This window comes from Phoenix dactylifera, chromosome 4 (genome assembly GCF_051530095.1).
Source record: "Phoenix dactylifera cultivar Ajwa chromosome 4, Ajwa_hap1_PhDact_Kaust_v1.1, whole genome shotgun sequence".
Lineage (NCBI taxonomy): Eukaryota > Viridiplantae > Streptophyta > Magnoliopsida > Arecales > Arecaceae > Phoenix > Phoenix dactylifera.
The window spans coordinates 44,831,587-44,857,754 of NC_143193.1; the positions used below are offsets into that span (position 1 = coordinate 44,831,587).

Below are 26,168 nucleotides of genomic sequence, written 5' to 3' on the forward strand. Positions count from 1 at the left end.
TCAAAGTATTATTCAAAGAAATAGAGCTCCACTAGCATATTGTTCTAGAAAGTAGAAGACCCCAAGTCAGACTCTAAGTTGACCCTTACTTGATGGTAGTATGTTCACCATCAGAAACATTTTGATGGCAGCATAAGTGCCGTCCAAACTCTCTCAACGGTTGTTAGGTCACTGTTGAAAGGATTTTCTCTTTAGAATCTTTGGGCTCGTTTGGTTCGCGGGAAGTATTTTCCCTCCTAGGAATATGATTCCTGGAAATCAGATTCCTAGGAAGAGGATACCTAGGAAAGTACTTTGGCATGTTTGGTTAACCATGGGAAAGTGACAAATTTCCAAAGTGCTTATGTTTGGTTGACCATCCACTTTCCTAGGAAAGTTAAGTATAATTTCTATTATGCCCTTAATAAAAATTAGGTCTTTAATGCCTCTTTAATGCTGAAGGGTCTTTTTGGGAAAAAAAAAGGAGTGATTCCCACCTCATGGGAAAGTAACTTTTCCATGTTTCTCATGGGAAAGACTTTTCCATGAAATGTGGGAATCATATTCCCATGGGAATACAACTTTCCCATCTCTCTCCTTTGAAAACTCCAACCAAACAAGAGGCATTTCATTACTTTCTCGTTGACCACACTTTCCCTCCTCCTTTTCCTGCGAACCAAACGAGCCCTTTATTTCGGCAAATTTGCTTACTAGTGGTGTATTAGGAGTTTATTTTCATGTTTAACATTGACGACACCCAGTCATCTTTATCCCTTGTAGAGGTTCAGAGCATACAAATGCCACATATATACAGCTGTTCTACACAAGTTAAAGAGAATTATTCTTATGGGTGTTATCTTGCTCATCTTTTCCATGTGTGGTGGATTCTATGCATATCCTGGTAGATTCTGGGATGACGGCAAAGCCACTTGGTGAATTCCTTGATCGCAACATGCTTTGTGGTGTTAGTCAGTGGATTCCTTGGTGTGTAGAAGTCTTTTGGTAGTGAGGCAAATAAGCTAGGTATCCCTAGCACGTAGATCTAGTTTCTCTTGCCTTCTAGTCTTCAAATCAATTTCTTGCTTTCTAAAAGTATAGACTATAGATCATATCTTACTTAGGACAATTAATTTCTTTCTTAAATAATTATTATCTTCTGCTATTTTGCTTTGAAGCTAATATCAGGCCTTCCCCCTCTGCATCATTTGCTCTTAAGTCTCCAAGGTAATGCACGTATCACATAATATTCCAAATGTGCCTCTCAACTTTAACAACTAGCTCCAATTCTATTACATATATCTTCATCTATATCTCCATTATTTTCTAGAATAGGATCTTAAGAAATGAAAATCCATTTCATAGTTATTGACATGTTTTTATGACTGCTGCCGACCTGGCATCAACCCTCCAGCTTTCCCACCTAGGCTTGGAACTCATCACAGTGATATTAAAGTACTCCAAACTTCGCGATAGAAAATTCAATAGTGTTTGGGTAAGAATTTTGGAGTGAAAAATTGAGTTTAGATCCAAAAGGCTGTTTGGTAGGAATTCAATCCAAATTTAGCCTACCTCCTGTTGTGCCTTATCCTCTCTTCCTTGTGCTTCTTCCTCATCAAATAGATGGCCTCTCTCTCTCTCTATAGCCAACTTAGGCCTCAATCTATGCCCCGAATCTGATCATCTTTCTCACTGTTTGTTGGCCTTAACTCCAACCACAACCAATACCGCCATCTTCTCCATCATCACCACCACCATTTTCAAAACCATGACTGCCATCATGTCCGCCTTACCACCATCACCTCAATCATCACCACCACTGCCACCACCTCCATTGTCACCACCATGACCTTCATAATCATACGCAGGCCAAGTCCACCATTATCACTGCCATTACATCGCCAGCACCACCACCACCTCTGCCATCATCACTACCGCCATGCTGATTTTCTCTTAAAGCTCTAAAATATCTTAGGATTTATATGCTGCACTTGAGCTCTACAATCTGTTGATTGGAACAAAGAACCTCCATCTTCTTCTTATGGTTGGAAATAGCTTTATATTCCTTTGCTTCTGATACTTGGAGCTATTTTGTAATAGAAAAGCCCATTGGGAATATCTTTTGGGTGTTGTCCAAATATTTGTTCTTGATTCCAGGTATGATCAATTTTGTTTCAAAATATCTATATTTCATCTTTCCTTTCTCATTTTGTTATTGCAATCATATTGAATTTTCCTCCCTTGGAATTATTATCTTCTATCTCTGATTTGTAGTAGCATAGCTTAAACTGGAGATTCTCTTCTTGCTTTTATTACTAGGTCAACACTCAAACATCTGTCTTTTTTTTTTTGTTTTTGATCTGGTTTGTTGGGCCTTCATGCAATAACTTATTGCTTGGAACTCTTTTCTTATGAAAATTCCTTGTGAATATCCAAATATTAAAAGAAAACTGAATTCCAGAATAAACTTTTTTATGGAATATTCACCTGATGCATCATTCCACTACTAAGTATGTTTTTTTTGTTTCTCTGTAAATTTTTCCCTATGCATCCAAACGGTACCAAGGTTAATTACAAGAAGATTGTTATCAAAATGTAATAGGGTTACAAGGTGCTATTGCTTTGGTGAGAGGAGTTAATCTTCTTAAATTTATTTGGTGGAGATATGGAGCGTATGCTAGTGTTAGAAGTTAGAACTCCATCTCATGGAACAGATGGGAAATTGAGAATCATAGGAGTTTTATTTGATATCATATATGAGTTTGGATATATTGTTGTAGGAGATTTATGACCTGGAATCATGTTTTCTGAGCAATTATCGGTTGTATGAATGAGTTGTTGCATGGCTAAAAGGGATTGAACAATTAAATTCTTTTCAACAGGGATATGAAATGTAAATTAATGCAATAATTTGGATTAAGACTTCAACCATCTCATGAGATAGTGGGATATTGAGCTATTGGATATATTTGATGTCACAATTCATGGATGAGTTTGATGACATATCTTGGACAGTTCTATGAGATACTTGTTTTGAGACCTTTCTAGTGAAATGCAGTTATAGGATATGGAGGAGTATGTGTTAGTTGCTTTTACATACTTTCTTTTCTTCCTTTTGTTTTTTTTGATTTACTACTTGAGATATGCTATTCTAGACATAAAGTACCTGTTTCTTTGGGAACTTGTTGAAAGGGCATATTGAATGGAGTCCATGTTTCTCTATATAAAGAGAATTTTGATTGACTCCTCCTAATGTTTTGACTTGCCTAAAATTTTAAATTTCTTTTGCAGGTCAAGAAACCTGGACTGGACATGTCAACCATACAGAGTGAACTAGATTTATCTTATGGGCTACGATATCAAGATGCCACTATTCCGGAGGCATATGAACGGTTAATCTTGGACACGTACGTATTGCTTATGTTTCTCGCCATTTGGCATTGTGTATAGTTAATATTTCCTTTCTACATTTGTAACATGAACATAGTTTATGACATGTTAATTTTAGTTGTAGTCCCAAAAATTCTTGTTTATTAGTTGACTAGTAACAATTTTATATCTTTTTCTTCAATTAGCTAATGACTGTTGCCTAAAAATATTTTTCATCCTTCCAGTTGATATGTCATAAAACATGGATGTGCAAATTTTCTAATGCAGTAGACATAGTATTTAAAATAAATAATAAACTACCTATTACTAGTGGTGTAAATGGGTTGGGTTGGACCGGGTCATGAATGATCCCGACCCAACCTGGTTCCTTGTTCGGGTCCTAATTTTGGACCTAGACCCAACCCAATAGAAAATCGGGTCGGGTTGAATCCACAACTACAATTTTTGACTCAATGGGTCATGCAGGTCGGATCGGGTTTGTTCGTTCGTGTCCGGTTCATCAAAGGGCTATCAAAGTGTAATGAATTTACAAAATCAATTGATTTTAGTAACATCCTAGCATCACTCAATCCATTAAAGCTTGTTCAACTAAAGTTAAAATGGTACCGTCCAGAAGAAAAATAATACACTTGAGAAAATAATGCATCAGTTATATTTTTTTGTAAAGCGGATTCTTGGTAAATTAGCTAAATAGGAACCAGAAAATGCATGTAATCACATAAAGCAACGGTGTTGAGGAAACAAATATGACCAATATGAGTTAATTTAACAAAAAAAGAACTTTTTTGGAAGTCAACCAAGACCAGTTATAACATAGCAATGCATCAATCGGGTACTTAAAGAACTACGGGTTGAGAGAAAAAGGCTATAGTGAAATAAAAAGAGCAGGCGCAAAGAGAGGGGGAGGGAGAGGGGAGTGAGGAGAAGGATGTGTGGGCGGAGGGGGACCAAGAACCATGGTACGTGGCGCCTCCATCGGAAAGGAAAAGATGGCGAAGGACGACAGAGAGAATGAAACGAAGGAGGGAGAAAGGGGGTGGGTACTGAAGACAAGAGGCAAGGGGAGGTGAGAGACAAATAGAGCAAGGGGGAAGAGAGCGTCACCTGGGGCGTCGGCTTCAGCAAAGAAGACAAAGCGGTGGAGGAGGAGGACGGCCGACGGGGTTCGGCGAGGAGGGGAGGAAAGAAGGATCGAAGATGGGGGTGTTTTTTTCTTTCTTTGAATAAATGAAGGCTTTGTATTAAGTCGACAATTTGAGATAGTAGAGAGTGGAGACTGAGTTAAGACTTAACTCTTAACTCTTAAGAGTTAGTGAGTCATAGAGTTTTGGGTCGGGCCTCAAGCACCCAACTGACCTGTTTGGCTTGCATCCCTGTGGCCTGCGGGCCCAAATAGTTTTGCAGGTTTGGGTTGGGGCAAGGTGGGTAAGGTTGAAAATCCAAAATTATTCAAATTTCAAACGAATCGAGCCACAATTTAGGAAACTCAGACCTAGCCGTGAAAATGGAACGGGTCCGATTTTAGAACCCAACCCGGCCCCATGGGTCCTTTACAATGGGTCGGAGTGGGTTTAATCGAGTCGGGTTGGATCGGGTCATGAGTCAACCCGACCCATTTGCACCCCGACCTATTACTAATTTTGGAACTAAAATTCATTTTTGGTATTTCTCAGATTTAGGGGGTGGCAATGGGTTGGTCTGGTTGGGTTTAGGTTGGGTTAAACCGACTTCAGGAGAAAAACACTCAATCCATACTTGACCCATTTATAACTAGCTTGACAAATAAACCCATATCTAACCCGTTTATTTTATATAAACGCATTTTCACCCACCAACCCATTTAAATTTTCACTTATTAATTGTACATATAACTAAAAAATAACACAAAACATGATATTCAAAGATCACAAACAACAAAATCAAATTTAATTTCAAATACATCTTCATAATTACAAAAAATGTAAAAGCTTTGGATATATGATAGTCATAAACTAATTAAGGTAAAACTAGCTAAAATGCAATCTTTAATCCTACACCCTAGTGGCCCATCCTATCCATTACACTGTAACTTTTTTTAAGTGAATTAAACCATGTAAAAGAAAGAATTACAAACACCAACTATCTTAAATCTGGGAGCCAGTTGGTTCCTGATAGGATCACCTCCGGATGACCTATCATATTCAAGGGCTAAACCATGCCCACCCATTTTTAATCAGGTTGATCTCAGGTTGGCTTGAACAGACCGAAGTGCCACACAAATCCACTTGTTTTAAGCAGGCTCATGCAGGTTGGTTGGCCCGTGTCTATTTTGCCACACTTACTCAAATATTAAGATCTCATTGTTTTAATTATATATGCAAGTATTACTCAAACCCAAAAGTCATGTGAGAAAACTCTTCTTGCATTAGTCTTTAAGACACATTATCTATTATGGCACTAAACAAAACCTAGCTCTTCAATAGACTAATTTATTTTCAAGGTTTACATACGCAAAAATGTTTACATGCATGTTTCCAGTTATCGGTTTATTTTGTTCCAATTAGTATTTGAACAAACACTACCACTAGTATTATATCCATACTTCATAAGCTTTAAGCCGGTTTTGTTAATCTCCTTAATAGCTGTTCTATAACAATGGGAAACTCATATAGCTTATGTTGTAAAGTATTAAGTCTTAACCTTATGACTGCAAATCTAGTCTTACAAAATGTAGTGTTTAGCTCTAGGATGAGAATGTCGCTGCTTTCACGATGACTATAGAAGGTTTCAAGATACTTGTGATGCAGATTATTTTGTGATGTTTCCTTGACTCTGATTTATGTCTAGATGCTTATCCTTGCACATGTGCATGTGTTTATTGGTGCATTTGTAGGTTTAGGTGTGTGTCAATGTTGATAGGTGTGTGGACATGTGCGAGCATGCTTGTATGTGCATGTGTATTGTATGACGTGCATGGGTTTGCCTATGCTTGTGCTTCTACAGGAACTGTAAAAAGTGGATAATGTAGCCTTGTCCTGGAAATTGTTACATTTGTTAAAGTAATAGAACTAGTGGAACAAGACTAGTAGTAGACATAAAGAGTCTGAGATCTGCTGAGGTTAAACAGAATACGTTAGAAAAGGGTCTAGCAAAGACTACTAACATTCTGGCCTTCTGCATAAGCTTTTCCTTGTCCATGTATCAGTAGATCCAGAGGACATGTGCATCACAGAAGCTGTACACACTGCCTTTTGCCTTTTGTTGCCTAACCTAATACTGAATCAGTGAGATTAATCAACACTAATCTTGCCATTATTCTTTGATCAATTCTATTTACTTCTATAAAATATGGTAGGTGAATATTAATACAAAAGTTTATATGTCTATCAAATAAATAGTAAGAACTGAAAAATTGTAAATTGTAAGATTGTAAAACGAAAATGAAGTGTAATGCTCAAAAGAGTTAGAAGCTTAATGTCATAGTTTGGAAGTTGAACAACTTTGTTCTCCCTTCTAATTTCAGATTGATCCATTCTTTTTCATATTGTAGATTCTGATTGATATTTTCTAGAATTTGATATATTTCTGGATCTTACCCATTGAAAAAATTTTATTTTATTTTAGTCAGACAACATTTTTTCAGCTAATATACAAAATGAATCTATCAGCATTAGGTGAGGTTTTAAATAACATGCTATGAAAAAGGTGAAGTAATTTGAGTGGACTTTCTTATGGAGTTGTGTCACTTCTTGAGTAAATCCAGGAAGTCTGGTAGTTAAGGGAGTTAGTTAAAGTTTAATTATAAAAAATGATTTGTATATGTCTCTTCTTTGGAACCCAACAAGGAAAGAAAAGTTACATTTATCTCTCAAGCAAAAAAAGTTTGAAGCTGTATGACCAGACAAGACAATATAATTATAGCGAGAACAGACACATGTATATGCCAAAGTATTATTTGTCACAATTAGCTATAGCTTCAAAATAAAAGGTAAACCCTTTGTAAGCTAATTGCATCATTCACACTCTTGTTGTCAATTAATAGCAAGTACACACACACAAAAAAAAAAGAATATCTGGACCAAGATTATAAATATTGAGTATTGAGCTTGTATTAATCAGGAGTGGGTAGTTGGATATGGTACACATCATGCATGCCATATCGACAAAAGGGTATCAGTCAATATCCTTTGACACAGCCAGAACGCCTTCCACACATGGTACAACCCTACTTTGGTATCTAAAATTGTTCTTTGGTCTTTTCTTATGTTTTAATATCTTAATTATATGTTTTCAAGAACTATGGCAAGAGGATTTATTTAGATGCTCTAGTCATGGTTCTTGATGTGTGTTAAAGTTTTCATGTTACATGTCTTGGGATTAAAGATACATTTAGGACACGTTTATCAAAGTTAACAATTGATATGCAATTGAAATTATCTTGATCCCAAATTCAGTCTCTAAGGTATGAATCTGGTAATCAAAGACTACTAGATCCACCAACAACAAAATCTTAAAGTCAATTAAACACAAAATGATTCTTGGATTTTTTTTTTTTGGAAATAAGAAAAAGGTGTGGAGAGAGATATTTACCAAGCTAGAATGATTATCTAGCCCTATACTCCATGATCTTTACTTCATTCCCATAGAAATTGCATTGGATGGCTGTTAGCCCCATCTTTTGCTTGTTCCCACCTTGAAAACTGATCAAGAACAAGCTAAAAAGCATAAAAATCTTGGGAGAGATATTTGTGTCATTTTGCTCGGTTTACCTATGGTTGAGCCTTGGTGATGGATTGGTTTTGGCTTGATCTACCTTGATCCACCTATCTTGAGGCTGATACTGGTGGTTCAGGGCTGATATAGGAACATCTGCCCCCATGTACCGGCTTGGCCTGATACAGTTTGCACTTTGCACCAACCAGGAAGGCGCCAGAACAGATGACTTTATAATCCTTGATCTGGGCATCCAGAAGGTTACCTTGTAAAATAGATATATTGAAAAATAGTATTCTTTTTTCTTTTTCTTTCTTTTTTGCATTTTATTGAGTTTTAGAAGGTAATTTGGCTTGACTGTTTTTTCTTTGACGGTTTGGAAAATTTATCAACTAGCTGTATTCTTTTGTTTTCCTGTCTTGTCTTTGCCTTACATTTCTATTTATGTCCATATAAATACATATTCCATATCCTACTGACATTCTCCACTTCAATATCATTATGTTCTAGGCTAAGTAGCCATTTCTTGTAGTATCATGCAGTGACTTCAATTTAGCTCCTAAGTCATCTGTCATCCTTTTCACAGAATACGGGGAGATCAGCAGCACTTTGTGCGCAGAGATGAATTAAAGGTACATGAGTGCTAAATACAGATTTATCCAAACAAGAGCTGGTTCTGACTATTTTATGTATCGTTATGATCTTCAGGCAGCATGGGAGATTTTCACTCCTCTTCTACACAGTATCGATGCTGGGGAACTGAAACCTCTTTCATATAAACCGGGCAGCCGTGGTCCAGCAGAGGCAGATGAGTTGCTTGCCAGAGCAGGTTATGTGCAGACACATGGCTACATATGGATACCACCTACATTATAAGGACAGCATGGTATTCCTATGATCAATGTAGTTAACTAGATGACTTTTGTCACATCACGTGGCGAATCTACAGTGTATGTGTTGGAATTGTCCAATGGCCGGTGCTTGAGCCCAACTTCAGTTTTCTAAAACATTGCTCTGCTTTGTATCAAATCTAATAACTTGCTTTATGGAAAAGGCATAATAAAGTTCTTCCATGATTAAGCGTTGCGCACAATATGCTTGGTAACAAATGTTATGATATGCACTTACCCCTTGTTTCCCTAAAAAAACCTTTTGGAGAGCTTGTAGAGTGTGCCATGACTGAGAGATTGAGTAGGATGGAAGAGCAAGTGGCTCTCGAGTGTTTTTTTTTTATTTGCCTTCATGCCTCACTGCTGAATAATTTACCTGAAATTGAACTACAAATCAAGCTATAAGTTCACGAGACCACCAAGAAGACTCTCAGGTGAGAAAACAACTCTACACTTGTTTTGAGTTGTTTTCTCATCTGACGGCCTTACAGAGTACTATAGAAACTACTCTTGCATACTTTTCTCTGTGTTTTTGGTAAGAACATCCATCTCTGTAATGGTAGTTTTCATGCATCATTCTTGGTATTACCCTATACTTATTTTTTTATGGACATTTTTTTCAAGAAGCAATGTTCTGTGCATGGCTTACCCTGCATGGATGTCATTTTTCAAACTCCAAAAATGACATGTTTTGATGAATTGTGTTCAAATTATTTCGTAAGCAGATCAGAAAATTGTGTTTCAATCCATCAATGTTTTGATGAATCAACTACCAGATTTATGATATAAAGGGCTCTTATCTTTTTCTGTTTTTCCACTTTAGTATAAACTATAAACTATACCAAACACCCACACTTGTTTCATAGAACAGGCATGTGCATGTACGAGGGGAATATGTTGCAAGTTTCAAACTGGATCAAGTTTTATGGTCATTGACCTACTGGTTGTTTAAGTGAAACTGAATAAATTTAATAAACAGATATTGCGTTTGATGCTGTAAATTAATATTCAGCATCCTATTTTCTTTCTTTTTAAAGTTGAATGAGATCTCTAGAAAGTGGAAGACTTAGAAGCTGTTTGGAAACTAAAAACCAAAATATTGGATGAAAGGCAAAAAGAAAGATGAAGCTGCTAATGGTTAGATAATTGAAGGAATGCTGCATGACAAAAGGAAGTAAAGCATCAAAAAAATAGTCATTGAAATCCACAAACCTTCCATCAAATTCTGTCCCTTCTGGTTGTTTGCAAGGTTTGTGCTAAGGTCTGAGAATTGCCCAAGAGTCGCCTGATCAAGAAACCTCTGGTAAGCCAGCAGCTTATTATCAGAATTTGGTCGAGTTACTATAATTTGTCATCTTTTCCCAGAGATTAAAGTTATCATCTATCAACTTGATGAGATGCAATCGATCAATCATCTTTTTTTTTTCTTTTTTTGTTCCCACTATGAAGTACAATCAGCTTTTCAATGAATATTACATAAAGTACAATCAGCTTTTACATAAATAGTACATATGAATAGTTCTCTCATCTTGCCAAAGAATTTAACTTCCTTTGTGCTGATATTTTTAGTGCATGCATTATGATCAATCATCTTATCTTCCTCTACGGAACCTATGAGCTTTCAACATCACTGCATGAGGAGCAGCTCATGTGATGGAGTAGCCCCACCTCATAGGATTCTGGAACCACCAATGGGTCATGCTAAGACCAAGAGTAACTTCTTATCCTTCATATTCCTCTTAACAATGATTGGAACCTTGCTGAATAATCATAAATTTATAGGCAGCAGCATCATTCCTTGCTTGGCTCTAACCAAGCAATGTTATCAAACAAAAGCCTGCCCACTCCCATCATAAACCAGCCAATTGGCGGCCGTCGTCCCCATGTTCACCAATTAATCAAGACATCACCACTAATAATTATTCATCAACCAAGGAATGCAAGTCTGCTATCTTAGCACTCACTGAAGCACCGGTTAAATATCTCACGACCACTAAAGAAATCTATCTTTCATTTTTGAAACCATCGATTTTATAAATGTAACAATCTAGGACCTCACCTTAAAAAAGCTAGCCGGAATGTATTATTTGAATTTTTTGATACTGTATAAGTACCCAAGATATACCAAGCGAATAACTGATATGAGACTAAACATATGCCCGCATGAGTCTTTATATTCTTCCTCTGTTTAAGCCCTAACATCTTCGTCAGGCTAAGGATTTAAATCTATTCAAATCAAATTACAAGCACCCAATGGGTCCGCTTTGATACCATTTGTAAAAATCCAGAACCTCACCTAAAAAGGCTAGTCGGGAGGTATTATTTGGATTCCTTGATCCTATATAAGTATTCAAGATCTATTTAGCAAAAAACCAATGTAGGACAAAACACATGCCTGCATGAGTTCTTACAATAAGCATTTAGACATCAAAGAAACTAAATCTAGGGGGTTATTAGTGCTGGGTAGGTGCAAGTTTGTTGTAGAGGGACAGGTTCCCCAGGCTGTTTTCTCCTAGTCTATCAAGCCTTGCAGAAGAATAGACAAATGACCTAGTTAAGCTCTCAACGTTTTCATATCTGAGCCAATAATTCATATTCTGCGGTTGACCAGATTAAGACCTCTCGCCCTTATTGTTTGAATTTCATGTGACATTATTGGTTGTAGAATCTGACAGATGAAGTTGGGTCACTACTACCCACCCCTATGCCTTGTTCTCTCAGTGCACAGCACCCCATTTTTCTATGCTATGGACCTTGGCCTTAGGATAACCATGATATCGTTTTGGTCACCCCATTCTATGTCCCTATCAAATGCTACACAAGCATGTGGCACCTCATGTTGATGACAAAATAAACTCTGAGGTGTTGGCTAACTCTTGATAGTGTCATCTTTATTTTCTTTTATTTTTTAATCTTTGTATAAACTGAAACAGAAGTGATAATGAGCATATCATGGATAATCTTTCTCACTATCCATAAATATTACACTAGTAATTTATGATATTGCATTAAAATACCTATGAGTTATAAGAATAACAAGTATAATGTAAATTCTACAATTACACTAGCACCAAACTAAGAGGGAAAACCCATATTCACCATCCTATGAAAAATCAAATCCTTCGCCCCTAACGACAAACCTAGTGGACTCAAATAAGAGCAAAGAACCTATTAGATCCTATGCTTGAAAGTAAAAGCAAAGATCTCGAGGAACGAGGCACGACTTAATGTTTGTTTTATCAATTTTACTAGTAAACCATATGTATGAGTCTGTAATATATATGTTGTTAGTTACTGAGTCAAGCATATAAAATAGATGCATTGAACCTCAGAATGTGGAGGAGATGAGGTGAGGCCCCACAAGAACACATGCTCACATGGCATGGCACATGGAGGTGTTCCTGCTCAAGGACAAGGATGAGGCTGACACTTGTCCCCACCGCCACCTGCCATTGGTTCATTACACTTAGTTAACCTAAGTGAGCAGGATTTAGAAGTGCAGGCTTTGAATACCAAAAAAGTTCTATTTTTAAGGCAAATAAAAAAAGGCAAGAAGTTTGAATCCAACAGTAGAACAAGTGGTTTTCTGCCTTCTTGCTACTCTCTTAACAAGGCCACATGCCCCTGCTTCAGGTGTCAGCCATAATAACATCCAAATCATGTCGTATTTCTCGTTATTTACTTGATGTTATGACGTAACAATCTGTATGGCATTGCTATTGGCTATAGTTCAAATATGAAAGTACCAAGTTAGGATTATATGTGCTCGATTTGTAGGAGGACCGATACTGGATTGACTATTAAATCTTAAAGTTTTGTTTGGTAATTTTGAAGGGTAATATACAAATTTTAAGGAGGAAAGAGTTTCTGATTAGGCCTGACATGCTCTTTTAATTTGCACCATTAGCTAGGCTTGGGTCTTATAAGGCCACAAAAATACTACAAAAAATAAGATAGTGGTTAAAAATGATTTCTGAACTTAGGGCTCCACAACACAGCTAACAGCCTCACCCATCAAACTTAGAGCCTAACAAGCTGGCTAGCGTCAGAGATTGCATGAAAAACCAAAAGTTTCAAATTTGGTGGTCAGAATGAATGCCCTTTTATCTCTAGTTAGATAAGTTCTCTTTCAATAGTTGTTCTATCAATTGTTCTCATGGTGGATTTATAATACCGTTGGAGTCAAAGGGTAGTTCTATTATTCGATGGAGAATATATTCACTACTCAGGACCTATATAAAGGGCATGATATGTGCTTGTTCCATGCACTGGTAACTAACTTTGCTTTATAGAATTTTGTGTGGGGAAGTGAGGGAGAAAAAAGGGAGCAAGTGTGAGGGAAGATGGTGTACAAGGTAGAGGATTCTAAACTTAGAAAGCAGGAGTCCATGAAGAAGAAACATGAAGTGAAGGACCAAAAGCCAGAGGTGATGAGACTGCAATGCAACAAAGGGAAGGCTTGCAAGTTCAAAAGGAGCTGCTACGGTGAGGAGGAGGATGCTGCCTCTTCTGCCATGCTCCTCCTAGCTTGTATTGTCTGTGCTCCTTCCTCCATATAGCTACCTAATTTTCTAGCACACTTGGTTTGTTCCAGATATCTGCTCTTTGATTTAGTTTGTTCTAGATATCTTCTCTTTGATCTTCGCCATGTATTCTATTTATTGACTTTTTCTAGAATCTAATCTCTCTCTCTCTCTGTGTGTGTGTGTGTGTATGTGTGCATTCTCTAGCTTAGGAGAGTGGCCTGTGGCAATCAAATTAGATTTAACTTGTTGAATGAATGAAGTGGATGATGACACAAGTTTCAGTGTTTCTGTGAAACATGTGAAAATACATGCAGAAGTAATGAGCAGGTATATAAAGCAGAGACAATCTAAGCTACAGAGAACCACTGCAACACCACTAATTGGTCATTTATGAGTGGTTGAGGATTCTGATCCTTGAATGCAGCTCTGCTAATTGGTCAAACTCAACACTTAGAACTCATCATCCATTATCAAACCACCATCTATTCAACATGCTAATTAAGAGCCTTCATTAAACTTTTTTGGGTTGACAAGCCATGTTTAATGGTTCCTTGATTTGGAGCTGTAGCTGGACCCATCGCATCTACAGTGCAGAACTTGGCTCAACTAAAACTGACTAATTACTGCCAAATAACTCTGGTGTGGGGAAGTTTTCATGACACAAAGCCACAGATGGTATAAATGCAACATTTTTTTTTCCAATTTGGTGTGCAATTGTTCATGAGTGATTGAAAATGTCAAGGAACCGCTTTTGCATAAATTGGAAATACAAGAACTACAATTATGCTTAAGTTACCTTTACGAGCAATCTACGTCTTACGTGCCCTAATTTTACTGTGATTCAATAGCCAGAGGGTTTTATCTGATTTTTGAAGCTCTAGCTGCATGTAGCTAGAAGCAGAAAAATTAAAAGAATGCCCAATATTAGAACTTAAGGCAGTCCGATACATGCAACCAGCTGTTGGTGCAATTTAATTTCTCGAATGTTCTCTGTCATATGATTGAATATTTTTACAATAAGAATCTACCAAAAGGGAGATAATCCTCAAAGAGGTGAGTAAAACATGAAGGAAAGAAATAAAATGAAGAGAAAGCCTCAGATAGGCAAGAATGGTGAAAAAGAATCATTATGAACATATGATGTATACATGTATTATGTCCATAGGGCTATCCTTAGAGAATACAACTCAGAAGTCTCACTCAGGAAAACATTCCACCAAGTTGGAGCTTCCTCATTTTTACTTTTTAAGCTTAACACCTTATAGAGTGCTTGGAGCAATGATAAAGCTCTAGACCAGCTCAGTGACATTTTTGAGTGAAAATTACAAATTAGTGTCAGTTTTTGATAATTGTGGATGGACTGATAACTGTTCATATTCTATATTAGTGTAACTGTGATCTTTTTCCCTTTGCCTTCCAGGAAAAAAAAATTTTTTTTGATGGTAAAACAACAAACCAAAAAACAACCCTTGGGACATGGTTTACTTTGGAGCCAACCTTGTTTTATAAGTATTATCTGTGATTTGTTGTTAGCATTATGCTAATGAAAATGCAACCAACCTTGACAACTTTGTCAATGGCCACTTCTCAGTTTGTCACTTTGGGCGCAGCTCAGATCCTACATGCATTTCTCCATCACATATGGCTACTGCTGGTGTACTACAATCTCCCATCTCCCTTGGATCCTTTTGACTGCACCGAGAACCTTCAAATCATCACTAACACACTAACTGGTGTACCGAGCCTTTGTCGATGCCATTGATCAGTATAACAATTCAGTGAATGGTGGCATCTCACATAACTTTATCCGAATCAATCTCGCAAAACTTGAGATTAATTCTCCGAATAGCTATCAAAGTTATATAATACTCACCATAAATGCCACTTGCCAAAATAAAAGCATGACACAACGTAAGCAGTGGATGAAACATGATCTGCGAGAGAATGGATAGAACATGAGGATGTAATTTTATGGTGGCAAATGAATGATGAAATTTAATCCACACCCAGCACTTGTTTGAGTTCGGATGGGGAAATGGGAGTCATAATGGTGGGTTACTCCAGTAAGACGAACAAAAGAGAGATGACAGAAGATGATGAGAACAAGGATTCATAATTCTGATTCAACATTTCCTCCATTTTATACAAGATCAAAGCATAACAGCTACAGAAGTACAAAGCCTGCGCGTAACATAAAGCGGATTGCATGATTTAATTTTTGTAAGATGAACAGGTGAAAAGAAAAGCCCAGAAAACACAAAACTGTGAACAAACAGCCATTAAAGCTGCAGAATAGCAATTCTGCACTAAAATTTCGCAGCTACTGGTGAGCTGCAACCAGTTTCTCAATGATTCTTCGCAGAGCAGGTGCACTTGTACTGCATTTTTGGTCAGCAAAACACGACTGCCCTTCCTCAGCTGCCTTGCAGAGCTGTGGATCCATTGGCACTTTACCAAGAAACGGAACACCCATTTCCATGCACATCTTTGCCGCCCCACCCCCACTGCTATCAAAAACCTCACTACATGTAACCATGGAAAGCAGCTCCGGAGCATTTGTTTTAATATAATTCAGTGCCCACTCTGTTACATCGTTCTCATCTCCAGCCTCGCTTAATTTTGCAAACTTGAGATCAGGGATCGACTGCCTCAAACCACTCATGTTCTCCACAACACCCAAGACCCGGATGCCAACCTTCTTACAAAAGCTAATCTCTTTACGCACATCGATCAAAGACACCTGTTGTGGAGTCGTTACAATTACTGCACCATTTATTCCAGTGGCTTGCAGAAACTGTACAATTGAAATGTGCTCATCGGATGTCCCGGGAGGAGCATCAACCACGAGATAATCCAGCTCTCCCCAATGCACATCCTTCAGGAACTGCTTGATGAGTCCATTCTTGCGAGGACCCCTCCATATAACAGCCTCATCAGGGTGGGGAAGCATGAACCCAATAGACATGACCCCGAGGTTTGATTCAAGGTATATCGGGGACCAGCCGAGGTTGCTTTGGTGGATGTCCTGCCCTTCAAGGCCTAACATCTTGGGGATGCTGGGCCCGCATATATCTATGTCGAGGAGGCCAACCTGGTAGTCCATGTCAGCCAATGCAAAAGAAAGCTGGGCTGAGAATGTGCTTTTTCCAACCCCACCCTTCCCGGAGAGAACCAGTATCTTGTGTTTAACAGTAGCCATCCTCTCCACTATAGCGACCAAGTCTGACAGAAAAATTTGATGTCCCATCAATAACTTAGTCATAGGTTTGTATGTTACATTTTTCACAAACACAGACAATGATATCACTTAAGAAAATTAATGTTTTAAATTCTAAAATGATGCATACTTAGTAAATGATACAGCATACTATATGTGAACAATTTTACATGCCTGTGCGCACTGTTTGTTTGCATAATGAATAGTTTCAAGCATGCATCAACTGGCAGAAAACTTAAAAGCGGACTTAAAGGGCTTCAGGATATATGAATGTGGAAACAATGTCTTCCTAAACAAGCGAAGACAATTTAATCATGCCAAGAATATGTAATAATGAAAGTAGTAATCAAAATGATAATAGTAATAACAAATAGTAATAACAATAATTAAATAGCAACAATAACATCAATAAACAATAATAACGCCTCTTCTGAAATCAAGATACACACTTGAAACATAATCAAATAACTTAATTACCAACTTAATTTACGGAGCTGTCCAGCACACTAACCAGGTTAGGAGTGCCTCTACAGGATCTTTCAAAGCATATTTTGATGCAATATAGATTTTGCCAAAAATCAAACGAAATATCATGTATTATATTCTAAGTGGAGATGGCTCGACTTATCAGAAACAAAAATATGAAGCCCTAGCACACAAATTTGTTTTCTGCTTTTTGATCCTAAGTTGACTGTTGTTGCTATCAAAACGAGAACCTCCAGGACAGTGACCCTTCTCCACGTAAGTTTGCAAACCATTTCCTTTGTTACTGCAATTAGATAACATTGTCCAGAGCAACCTTCCACAATCCTTGCATATTTCTATCCTGCCATGCATCACTTGCAGGCTGCCTTATCTTTGATGATATACATATTGAATATAAGACAGTTCCATATTTCAGAATGTTTCTACAAGACTTTCAACTTAAAACCAAACCCAATAGGTCTCTGCAGTTCCTGATAAGGTTGATTTACCATTAGGAAGGTTCAGCCTTGATCTACACTTGCACTAGATCCCTATCCAAGGCCAGGCCTAGCTTAACTCATGTATATAATAAGTTGAGACCAATAGAATACCAACAAACAGGTGAAATATAACGCTAAGTCATTGACTGAACATGGAAAGAAGTAATGCAAAATATTCAAGTTTTAAGAACAAGATTTTAATTATGTAGGATCAAAAATAAAGGGGAAAAATCAACCACAGATTTAAGCCAGGATGAATAACTATGACACCAAAAGAATCCCCCAACACAACACACCTAGTTAGAGCACCAGTTGAAGTATTTATATGCCTAATGTAAATAATAAACACTAATATTATAGATTTGTTGCATAAAACGTTTTACCAGATTCAAGGGTTATCACCAAATAATAATTAATCCTGAAGTAGGGGATGTCTTTATGCAAATATATAGGCATAGGCATCAGCACGGTTACGATATCTCAGCTTGGTTGAAGTTGGTTTGCAGTTTGCACCAGTGCAAGACACAAGAAAAGAGCAACACCACTATTGTTCTTTTTCTACACCTCCCAAGTTAACCAGATCACTATTTCATGATGAAGCTACCATACAAGTTTGGTTTGCTAGTTCTTGCAGGGTAGACAGAAGTCAGCACACCTTTGGACCCAGGGAAGAATTTGAACATTTCCACCTCAAGCTTCTAACTTCAGAGAAGCTCTTTTCTGAAGTTTAAAAGTCACTGGTGGGCTGTTTTTAATCTTAATAATAATATGAAATATTAGGTTGTTTTTTTTTCATAAGTTGGAAATTCATAAAATTAGGTTGATCTTAATCTTGCTAATATAAATAATAATAATAAAGAGAAATGAGTCATGGAAGATTTTTTAATTTTCAACCCCATAGGATCTTTTAAACCTGCTTTAAGTATTACCTTCATATACATAACATATTTTAAATAAGGTCACCTTAATGGCATGAAACAAGCATGAATAGCTTATAAGGACATTTATCAATATGTATCAACCTGCCATTGGTAATTCTCTCTCCCTAACGACTATCAAATGAAAGGCAATGCTAGATATATTTATACATACAACAGGTAATCAATGGTGATCTTGTTGGCATGTTACAAGAATGCAGAGCTTCCAGGGTCATTTATCAATGTGCCTCAGCCTGTCAGAGGTCATTATCTCCCTATGATGGAGATCAACGAGAAGGCAGGAATATTTATTAAACAAATGCATCTGCATCATGCATTTGATGTTAGTTTTACAAGTATATGCTAGTCACAATATTTCATTTGTATGAAGATCTGTGACCAAAAATTTCCCCATACTTGAAGTAGCCCAAGGTTATACTAGAAAAAAGAAATCACCCTTCTATATCTATATCTATGATCTATATAATGAATGGCACCTCACCCTGAATATATTATGATTAACCAAGTTTGATAACATTACTACGACAGATCCAAGATGAACTGATCCAACCTAATGATCAAAATAATAATCTCTCTTAATCCTAAATAGAGTAATCTGATCCTTGTCTCGTACCACCTCTTTCTCTGTTAGCTCAATTCTAAATAAAGAGAAGATACCCAAGTGGCAGTTGTATTATCAAGTTGTTCTCCTATCCTACCTAGATGGCACCTAATTCTACCCAACCACTCACTAATCCAAGTTGGACTCTTCACATGTGATGATCTCGCATAGACAGGATTCATTTTTTGTTGGAAAAATTAGTTGGATCGGATTTAGACTTAACTTTCATCTCTTCAATATGTCAGATAACTCAGTTCTGTTCACATGAAAATTTTAAAAAAAAATGTCATTTTCAGAACCAATGAGCTAGATTGAACCATTTCGAGGTTTGGGTCAAGGTCCACAGTTCAACTGCAGTTGGACTGCAGTTCTACCAGATAACCCAGCCTTTACATATTAACTTCCATACTCAGTCTGCCTCTTTTTTTCCCTCTAATACATGAACTCCGCTCCTCCCTTCTCTATTTCCCAACCCAAGCCCTCCACTCCTCCCTTCTCCACATCCTCCCATTCTGGCATCTTGACTCCCTAGTAACCACCTCAATTCCCAACCATCACAACCTCAATTTCCCTCCATTGACACCTGGAGTTTCACAAATTAAACCCCTTCCAGTACTCAGCCCTTCTTGGCTCCCATAGCCTCAACCCCCTCTGGCCCAACTCTTCTCTAGCACCACTGTTAACCCCCCCTTCAGCGCTGCCCAAGCGCCCTTATTGCCCCACTGCATCGATCCCCTCCGATCACACCACCTTGTCAGGTCCAAGAAAAGATCAAGACAAGGATGAGGAGAATTGTTGATCTAGTTATTGCTGATGGTCACTTCCATAAGTAGGAAGAAGATGATGAAGATGAGAGAAAATGAGATTAAGATTCAAGGGATAGGGTCTCTTTTTTTTAAAAAAAAAAAAATCAATCAATTTGGCTAGATCAAATGAGCTGTTAACTAGAACAGTTTGAACAGTTAAATCTTCAGGTTAAGCAGTTTGGATGGATTTTATCTAAAAGCCAATTTAGACTCAACTTGACTCACCATTGCTGGCAGGTGATGGGTCAAATAGGTCAACTCGGCTAGTCGGGCTTCAAAGCACTAATGATAACATGATTCAACCTTAACTCTTATCTCACAAATAGATTTGAGAACCCTAACATATCTCATACATTTCTTTTATTTTCTTTTTCTTTCTAAGATTACTTCGAAGTCTTTATATAATGAAGTAGTTATTATGGTATAGCATAAGGCTGCAAATGGGTTGGGTTGACCCGTGACCCATCCAACCAGACCCAACCCAGTTAGACCTGACTCGACCCATTTTGGAGGACCCATGGGGCCGGGTCAGGTCCTAAAATTGGATTTGTTCAATTTTCCGGATCGGGTCTGGATTTACTGAATTCAGACCCGACCCGACCCGACCTATTTGAAATTTGGATAATTATGGGTTTTCAATCCTACGATATAACCCGACCCGCCCCAAATCTGTAAAATTACTTGGGCTTATGGGCTGCAGCCTATGGGGGTGCAAACACAAGTTCTGAAGCCATGGATGGGTTGGCCCGAATCGGACCCAACCCGGATCCGAATCGGACCCGAATTTTTTGGGTTGGGTCCGGGTTATACATGGACCCGACCCGACCCGACCCAACCCGAATGACCCATTGAGTCAAAAATTGTAGCAGTGGACTCAACCCGATTCGATCTTCTATCGAGTTGGGTCTGTGTCCAAAATTAGGACTCGAACAAAAAATGGTGTTGGGTTGGGATCACTCATGACCCGACCCATTTGCACCCCTAGTATAGCATTAATTTTCTTTTTAATATTTGTGGAAAGCAAAAACACATTCAATTCTCATCATACTTGATATGCATAGGAATCAAGTATATAACATATTTGGTTTTAAAGCAAACCAAATTTATTTTTTGTTGGCGCAAACCAACTTTATTTCAATTATAAGAAATGTAATTTTACTTGGGCTAGTTTTTTTATGAGACTCACGGGCTTAATATTTGCACCATATTGATGATATGCTTGTTCTATATGAGAGACCTTGCTTTCTTAATCTAGACTCTTTTACAAGAAAACCTCAGAATTTTTTTTTACTATTGTATTAGCTAAAACTATGTAAAAAATAAAATATGCCTCTTATCAACCAACTAGACTTACAAACAAGGTATGCCGAACTGGTACCGGTAGGTGTACCGGTGGCCTACCGGACCGGTTCGGTTTGTTTGGAACCAAAACCGGTATCGAGCTCGTACCGAAACGGACCCAGCTGAAGCCGGAGGAGACGAAGGCCTAGAGAGAGTGAGCAAGCAAGGGAGGGAGGAGAGGCCTCCGCCGCCCGTGGAGGGCCACCCGCGGGGGGGGGGGGGGGGGGGGGTGCGGAGGCCTCTCCTTCACACCCTCCCTCCCCTGCTCGCTCTCTCTTTCTCATCTTCTTCCCTAGCTCCGACTGGGTTCGGCCGGCACGGGCCCTGTACCGTTTTCTATGGCTGAACCATACCGGTCAGGGTCTGGACCGGTACGGTACGTGCTGAACCGGCCGGTACGGGCCGGTACAGCATACTATGCTTACAAATTTTCTAGCATGCCCTCTCTTGTCTAAATTGGCTTTGCCATTCCAAGATTAATGTTAGATTCAAAGCGAACTACAAAACATTCTCCCACATTTTGTTACCTTAATTAAATACTTTTTCATTTTTTTAGTATCCTTTACAAGTATAAATAGTTTTATAGTATCAATACTTGCAAACATATTCCAGCCTGAAACAAAATATTGGCATTGCCCAGCAAAATATTCTTCCAAAAACAATCCTGCTCTTGATTGTGCACTTCGCTTATGCCTCGAAAAACCATTAGACATGCCTACAAAACATGGACCAACAATGCCTGCTATGTGACAACCAAACCTCCATATCTTAAAATTATAAGAGAAAACAGGGTTAGTCTGACTTAAATCTATACATCTATATTTATTTGAGACTTCTGCATATATAATCCTCAACATATGCCTTTTGGACATTCAACCCTCAAAACATTGTTATTTACAAAAATACTGCTCATTTCAAAATTTTTTGCAGATTTGCCCATAGAGTTAAGTTTCTGCCTAGCAACATTTGGAGGCTCATATGGTCTGGAAGCTCATATTTGCGTCAACTCCAAGCTGGATAATGTCCTTTAGCATCAATACCCATCCAAAATTGTTCCAATGGTCTGGTGACTTTCGTAATAATTGTTTTACACCATACCCTTCCCAAATGTCACAAACTAAAACAAAAAATATGGATGGGAGTAAATGATATTTTAGTCATTCAAGCCAATAATAACCATTTAGCAATGGCTTCAGGCATTTGGCACAAGAATGCTTAATGGGATGTGTCGGCAGAGGCAAACCATATGCTAATATAACCTTTTAGCGATAAATGTGCAATAAGACATATTCCAAGGGGTATATATGCAAAAATATCTGAATATTATGTATAAGTAAATGGAAGAAAAGAACTTAAAAGGGAAAAAAAATCTTTTTAATAATATCTCTAACCTAGAAAAATGTTAAAAGGCCCCTTGGAGTGGGAGTTCTATGTTTAGGAAGTTAAGGAGAGGAGAATAACAAGGCTTCATGACCTGGCAGCTTTAACTTGCTTTGAACAAGAATTCTGCAATTGTTTAAAGATTCAGAGGCTTTTACTGGGTTCATAGGAGAAAGATGGATGAGCTGATTATGCATTAGGTTCATTAACATCGAAAAGAAATGGTGTGGATGTGGTTAATCACAAAGGCCTTAGGCTGCGAAGAAGTTGCCAGCGTTCTTGCTAAAAAAAAAGTAGGTATTTGATGGGTTCATCTCATGCATGCAAATGTCCTTATCCAATGCCAGCTTATCTTAGAAGGTGCTTTTTGTTCAACTGGTGGTTGCATTATCTTAGAGGCTAAAAATAGAATAATGAAAAAAAAAGATTTTTTATAAAGAAAAACCATGATGGATTACATGAACCATTCCTAAGTAAAATCTTTTCTAGAATAGGGTTTGTGCTAGGTGACGACACCATGCATTTCAAAGAATTAAAAGGAGACTATTAGAAACGTCAAACAACGATAAAGACCAAGTTTTTAATATGTTGGTAAAATTCAAAGTACCTCTCTTTCTAGATGATATAATAAATCAAGATATCAGAATTTGGAGAGAATAAGCTAGACTTGGAAATAAGAGCCTGTAGTAAACCTTATAAGCAAGAGGCGATCAAAAATTAATCAATCTAATTCAACAGGCATGGTGTCTCTCCAACATATAAGGCTACATTACTAGAAGTCCAAGAAGGTCAGATTACGCGTAAATATATGACACACTTAAACATGGATCTAGGTCTCATGTGTGAACTTATTGAACTCCAGGCATAACACATTCAAGCTTGACCCACATGAAATTTACTGGTGTAGTTATTTGTCAAAAAAAAAAAAACACTGGCATATGATAAAATGGATTTTGTGGATGAAATCTACTTGATGTCAAATATTTATAAGTGTAGAACTCACTTGAGAGGACAGTCATGGTTTCCTAGCCACAAGACTAAGCTACAGGCTGTGTATATCATTGAACGCTTGGGTTGATTGATCACCTTGTTAAGTGGACTATGAAACAGAGAATCAAGTAATACCGGGAGATGGTATGAGATCTTATAAATCCGGAAGCTTTATATCAAAAGACTATCACAAATCTTCGTGAACATCAAAATATATGAGAAGTCCTGCCAGAACTAATTATTAAGACTTGCAAAACCAGATGATGCGAGAGAATGCCAATACACAGAGCCATTGAGATCCACATATCACATCCCTTAGGGTCTGCATGAGTTATAACGAACCAACAGCTAAACTTCTCATATTTACCAACAAACAAAGACTAAAGGAAAGATGTTCACTCATGACATTATAATGCGAGGAAGTCATCTCCAAACCAAATGAACTTTGGGTAGGAAGTAAGCTAAGCCAAGCAACAAACACCAGAAGAGCTAAAAGAATGACAAAAGATGTAAAGCAATACAAAAGAAATAGAAAAAGCCAAGGCAAGTTCTGAGCACAAGGTAGGAAGAGCATAAGAAAGATATAACACCCCTAGCCAGGAGATGACTAAGGAAATGTAGTTCCAAAAGAATTAAAGGGAAGGAGTAAGACAAACTTACAGGCCTGCCATAATAATGTTCCGTATATAATTAGACATAGTGCAATAAAGGGCGAAATGTCTTGCAAACAAAACAAAGAATGTAGCAGTGAAAACAGGTGCAAATCAAACAAAAAAGTCCAAAAGTTGATACCTAGAAGGACAAAAAATGACTAAAAATTGAATAAAGAATGCTCAAAAAGTCAGCAACAAATCAATACAACAGTCCTTTAGGCTTTTTTGATAGAAATCAATGTCTGATAAATTATCAGGTGGTGAAATCAGCATGGACAAAAAACAAGCAACCTCAAGATTTATTAAGAATAATCCTCACTATTTTCAAACGATATCAAAACACCAAACTACTCGACTATTACAAAGTTTCTAGACAACTGTCTCAAAATTCAAGACAACCTGCCTTGACAGAGAAAAGAAAAAGAAATGCCAAAAAACAACCTTTCTAGTGATATACACCGAAATAGAAGAATTCTGAACTGACTAAATATGAGGAGATTGGGATCATATCGCAGGTTGGGGCCTCCTGATGGGAAGACTCTAAATTATTGGCGCCTCCTGAAGGGAAGACTCTAAATTTAGATTCAAACTCTTTGATGGTGGGGCTTGAAGATCTCATTCAAGAACGACCATAGTCATTATACTCCATTATTTCTCATCTTTCTCAACAACTGAATAACAGAATTTGATCTTCGGATTCCACCATAACATGCTTAAAATTTTGCCGAGCACATCTAATGTATTATCCCACTAATAAATCCTGAACATTGTTGTCAATTGAGAGCTTAAATACATATTAATTTTCTCACTCCCAAATCTTCACTTTGATATAAAGAAGAATGCAAAATTAACAAACCCTTACACAGTTGTACAGAACAATATCAACCTCAAAGCTTTTACGTGCTAAGTTATCAAAGCTTTCATGTACTAAGTTTTTTCTTTCATTTTTACTCTCTTAAGTGGAAGTTTAGCAACTAAGCTTCAAATAATTAGTCCAAACAGTCCAAACAAAGTTAAGGAACCAACAAACAACATGCAACCCCTTCTGCACAAGATCGAAGAATCCGTAGCCACTACAGATGAAGATTGATTTAGACCTCTCTCTCTCTTCATTCAAAAAAAAAAGATTTAGTTCTCTCTCTCTCTCTCTCTCTCTCTCTCTCTCTCTCTCTACAGAAAGAAGCTTCTTTGCGTACAAAACATATGAACTTTCAGGAAGAAATTGTACCGAAGGCCATCATACACACAAGAAGCAAGAAAATTCAAAACAACTCAAAAAACTTTAACTACCAAAAACTTAGAATCTCACCAACTCCAAGAAAACCTATCAAGTGCTATCTCTTCCAACAAAAATACGAATAAAAATTGTAGCTTTTTTAACAGAACATGGAAAAAAAATAAAGTTGAAGACAAATATACCAGGGTCAGGGCCTTTTGGAGCCGTGGCGCAGATTTGCTGATTCGGGCATCCCTCGCATGCGTCCGCCTTCCCCGCCGATTCCGACTGCGGTCCCGGGCAATCTGTAAGAACCCCCAAATATTAATCGAGAAACCCCCAAAAATCAGACAAAACACCAAAAAAAGAGCAAAAAGATTACTTTTTCAATTTAAAAAATGAAAATCTTACGCTCGTTGGCGTTCTCAGGGATTTCATGGTTCCCGTTCTCCATCGCCCCCTCTTCTCTTTCTCGACCGTTCTATAAAGGAGAGATTTTTTTGAAGAAAGCCTTGATCTCTTACGAAAAGGAGAGATTTTATATATAAGCATGTAGATTTCCAGAAATACCCACTATCCCTTCGACG

At 37.7% G+C, this 26,168-nt stretch overlaps 2 protein-coding genes across 8 annotated transcripts in view; one reads left to right on the forward strand and one right to left on the reverse strand.

Moving 5' to 3' along the window:
- Nucleotides 1-9,151, forward strand: part of LOC103708842 (glucose-6-phosphate 1-dehydrogenase, cytoplasmic isoform-like) — a 33,044-nt gene extending 23,893 nt beyond the window's left edge. Inside the window, exons 14-16 of one of the 6 annotated variants that reach the window (XR_015977238.1) lie at nucleotides 3,268-3,383; nucleotides 8,591-8,690; nucleotides 8,767-9,151. Coding sequence is in view for 5 of the 6 variants with exons in the window: in XM_088720050.1 (XP_088576176.1) it covers nucleotides 3,268-3,383; nucleotides 8,645-8,690; nucleotides 8,767-8,934 (330 nt within the window). In the remaining variant the exon portion in view is untranslated. Of the gene's footprint in view, nucleotides 1-3,267; nucleotides 3,384-5,582; nucleotides 5,790-7,464; nucleotides 7,558-8,568; nucleotides 8,691-8,766 lie in introns of those variants that run through there. The other 5 variants (XM_088720050.1, XM_088720052.1, XM_088720053.1 and 2 more) reach the window with 5 other exon arrangements.
- Nucleotides 9,152-15,568: 6,417 nt separating this feature from the next.
- LOC103708843 (cytosolic Fe-S cluster assembly factor NBP35-like) lies at nucleotides 15,569-26,149 on the reverse strand. 2 transcript variants are annotated; one of them, XM_008793936.5, is made up of 3 exons: nucleotides 25,993-26,149; nucleotides 25,785-25,886; nucleotides 15,569-16,696 (listed from the first exon to the last, which is right to left on the reverse strand). In XM_008793936.5, exons 1-3 carry the CDS (start codon nucleotides 26,033-26,035, stop codon nucleotides 15,795-15,797), a joined length of 1,047 nt encoding a protein of 348 aa, XP_008792158.1. In that variant the 5' UTR covers nucleotides 26,036-26,149; the 3' UTR covers nucleotides 15,569-15,794. The 2 variants fall into 2 exon arrangements, with proteins under 2 accessions (XP_008792158.1, XP_088576181.1); XM_088720055.1 differs by having other exon boundaries at nucleotides 25,964-26,082.
- Between the last annotated feature and the right edge of the window lie 19 nt (nucleotides 26,150-26,168).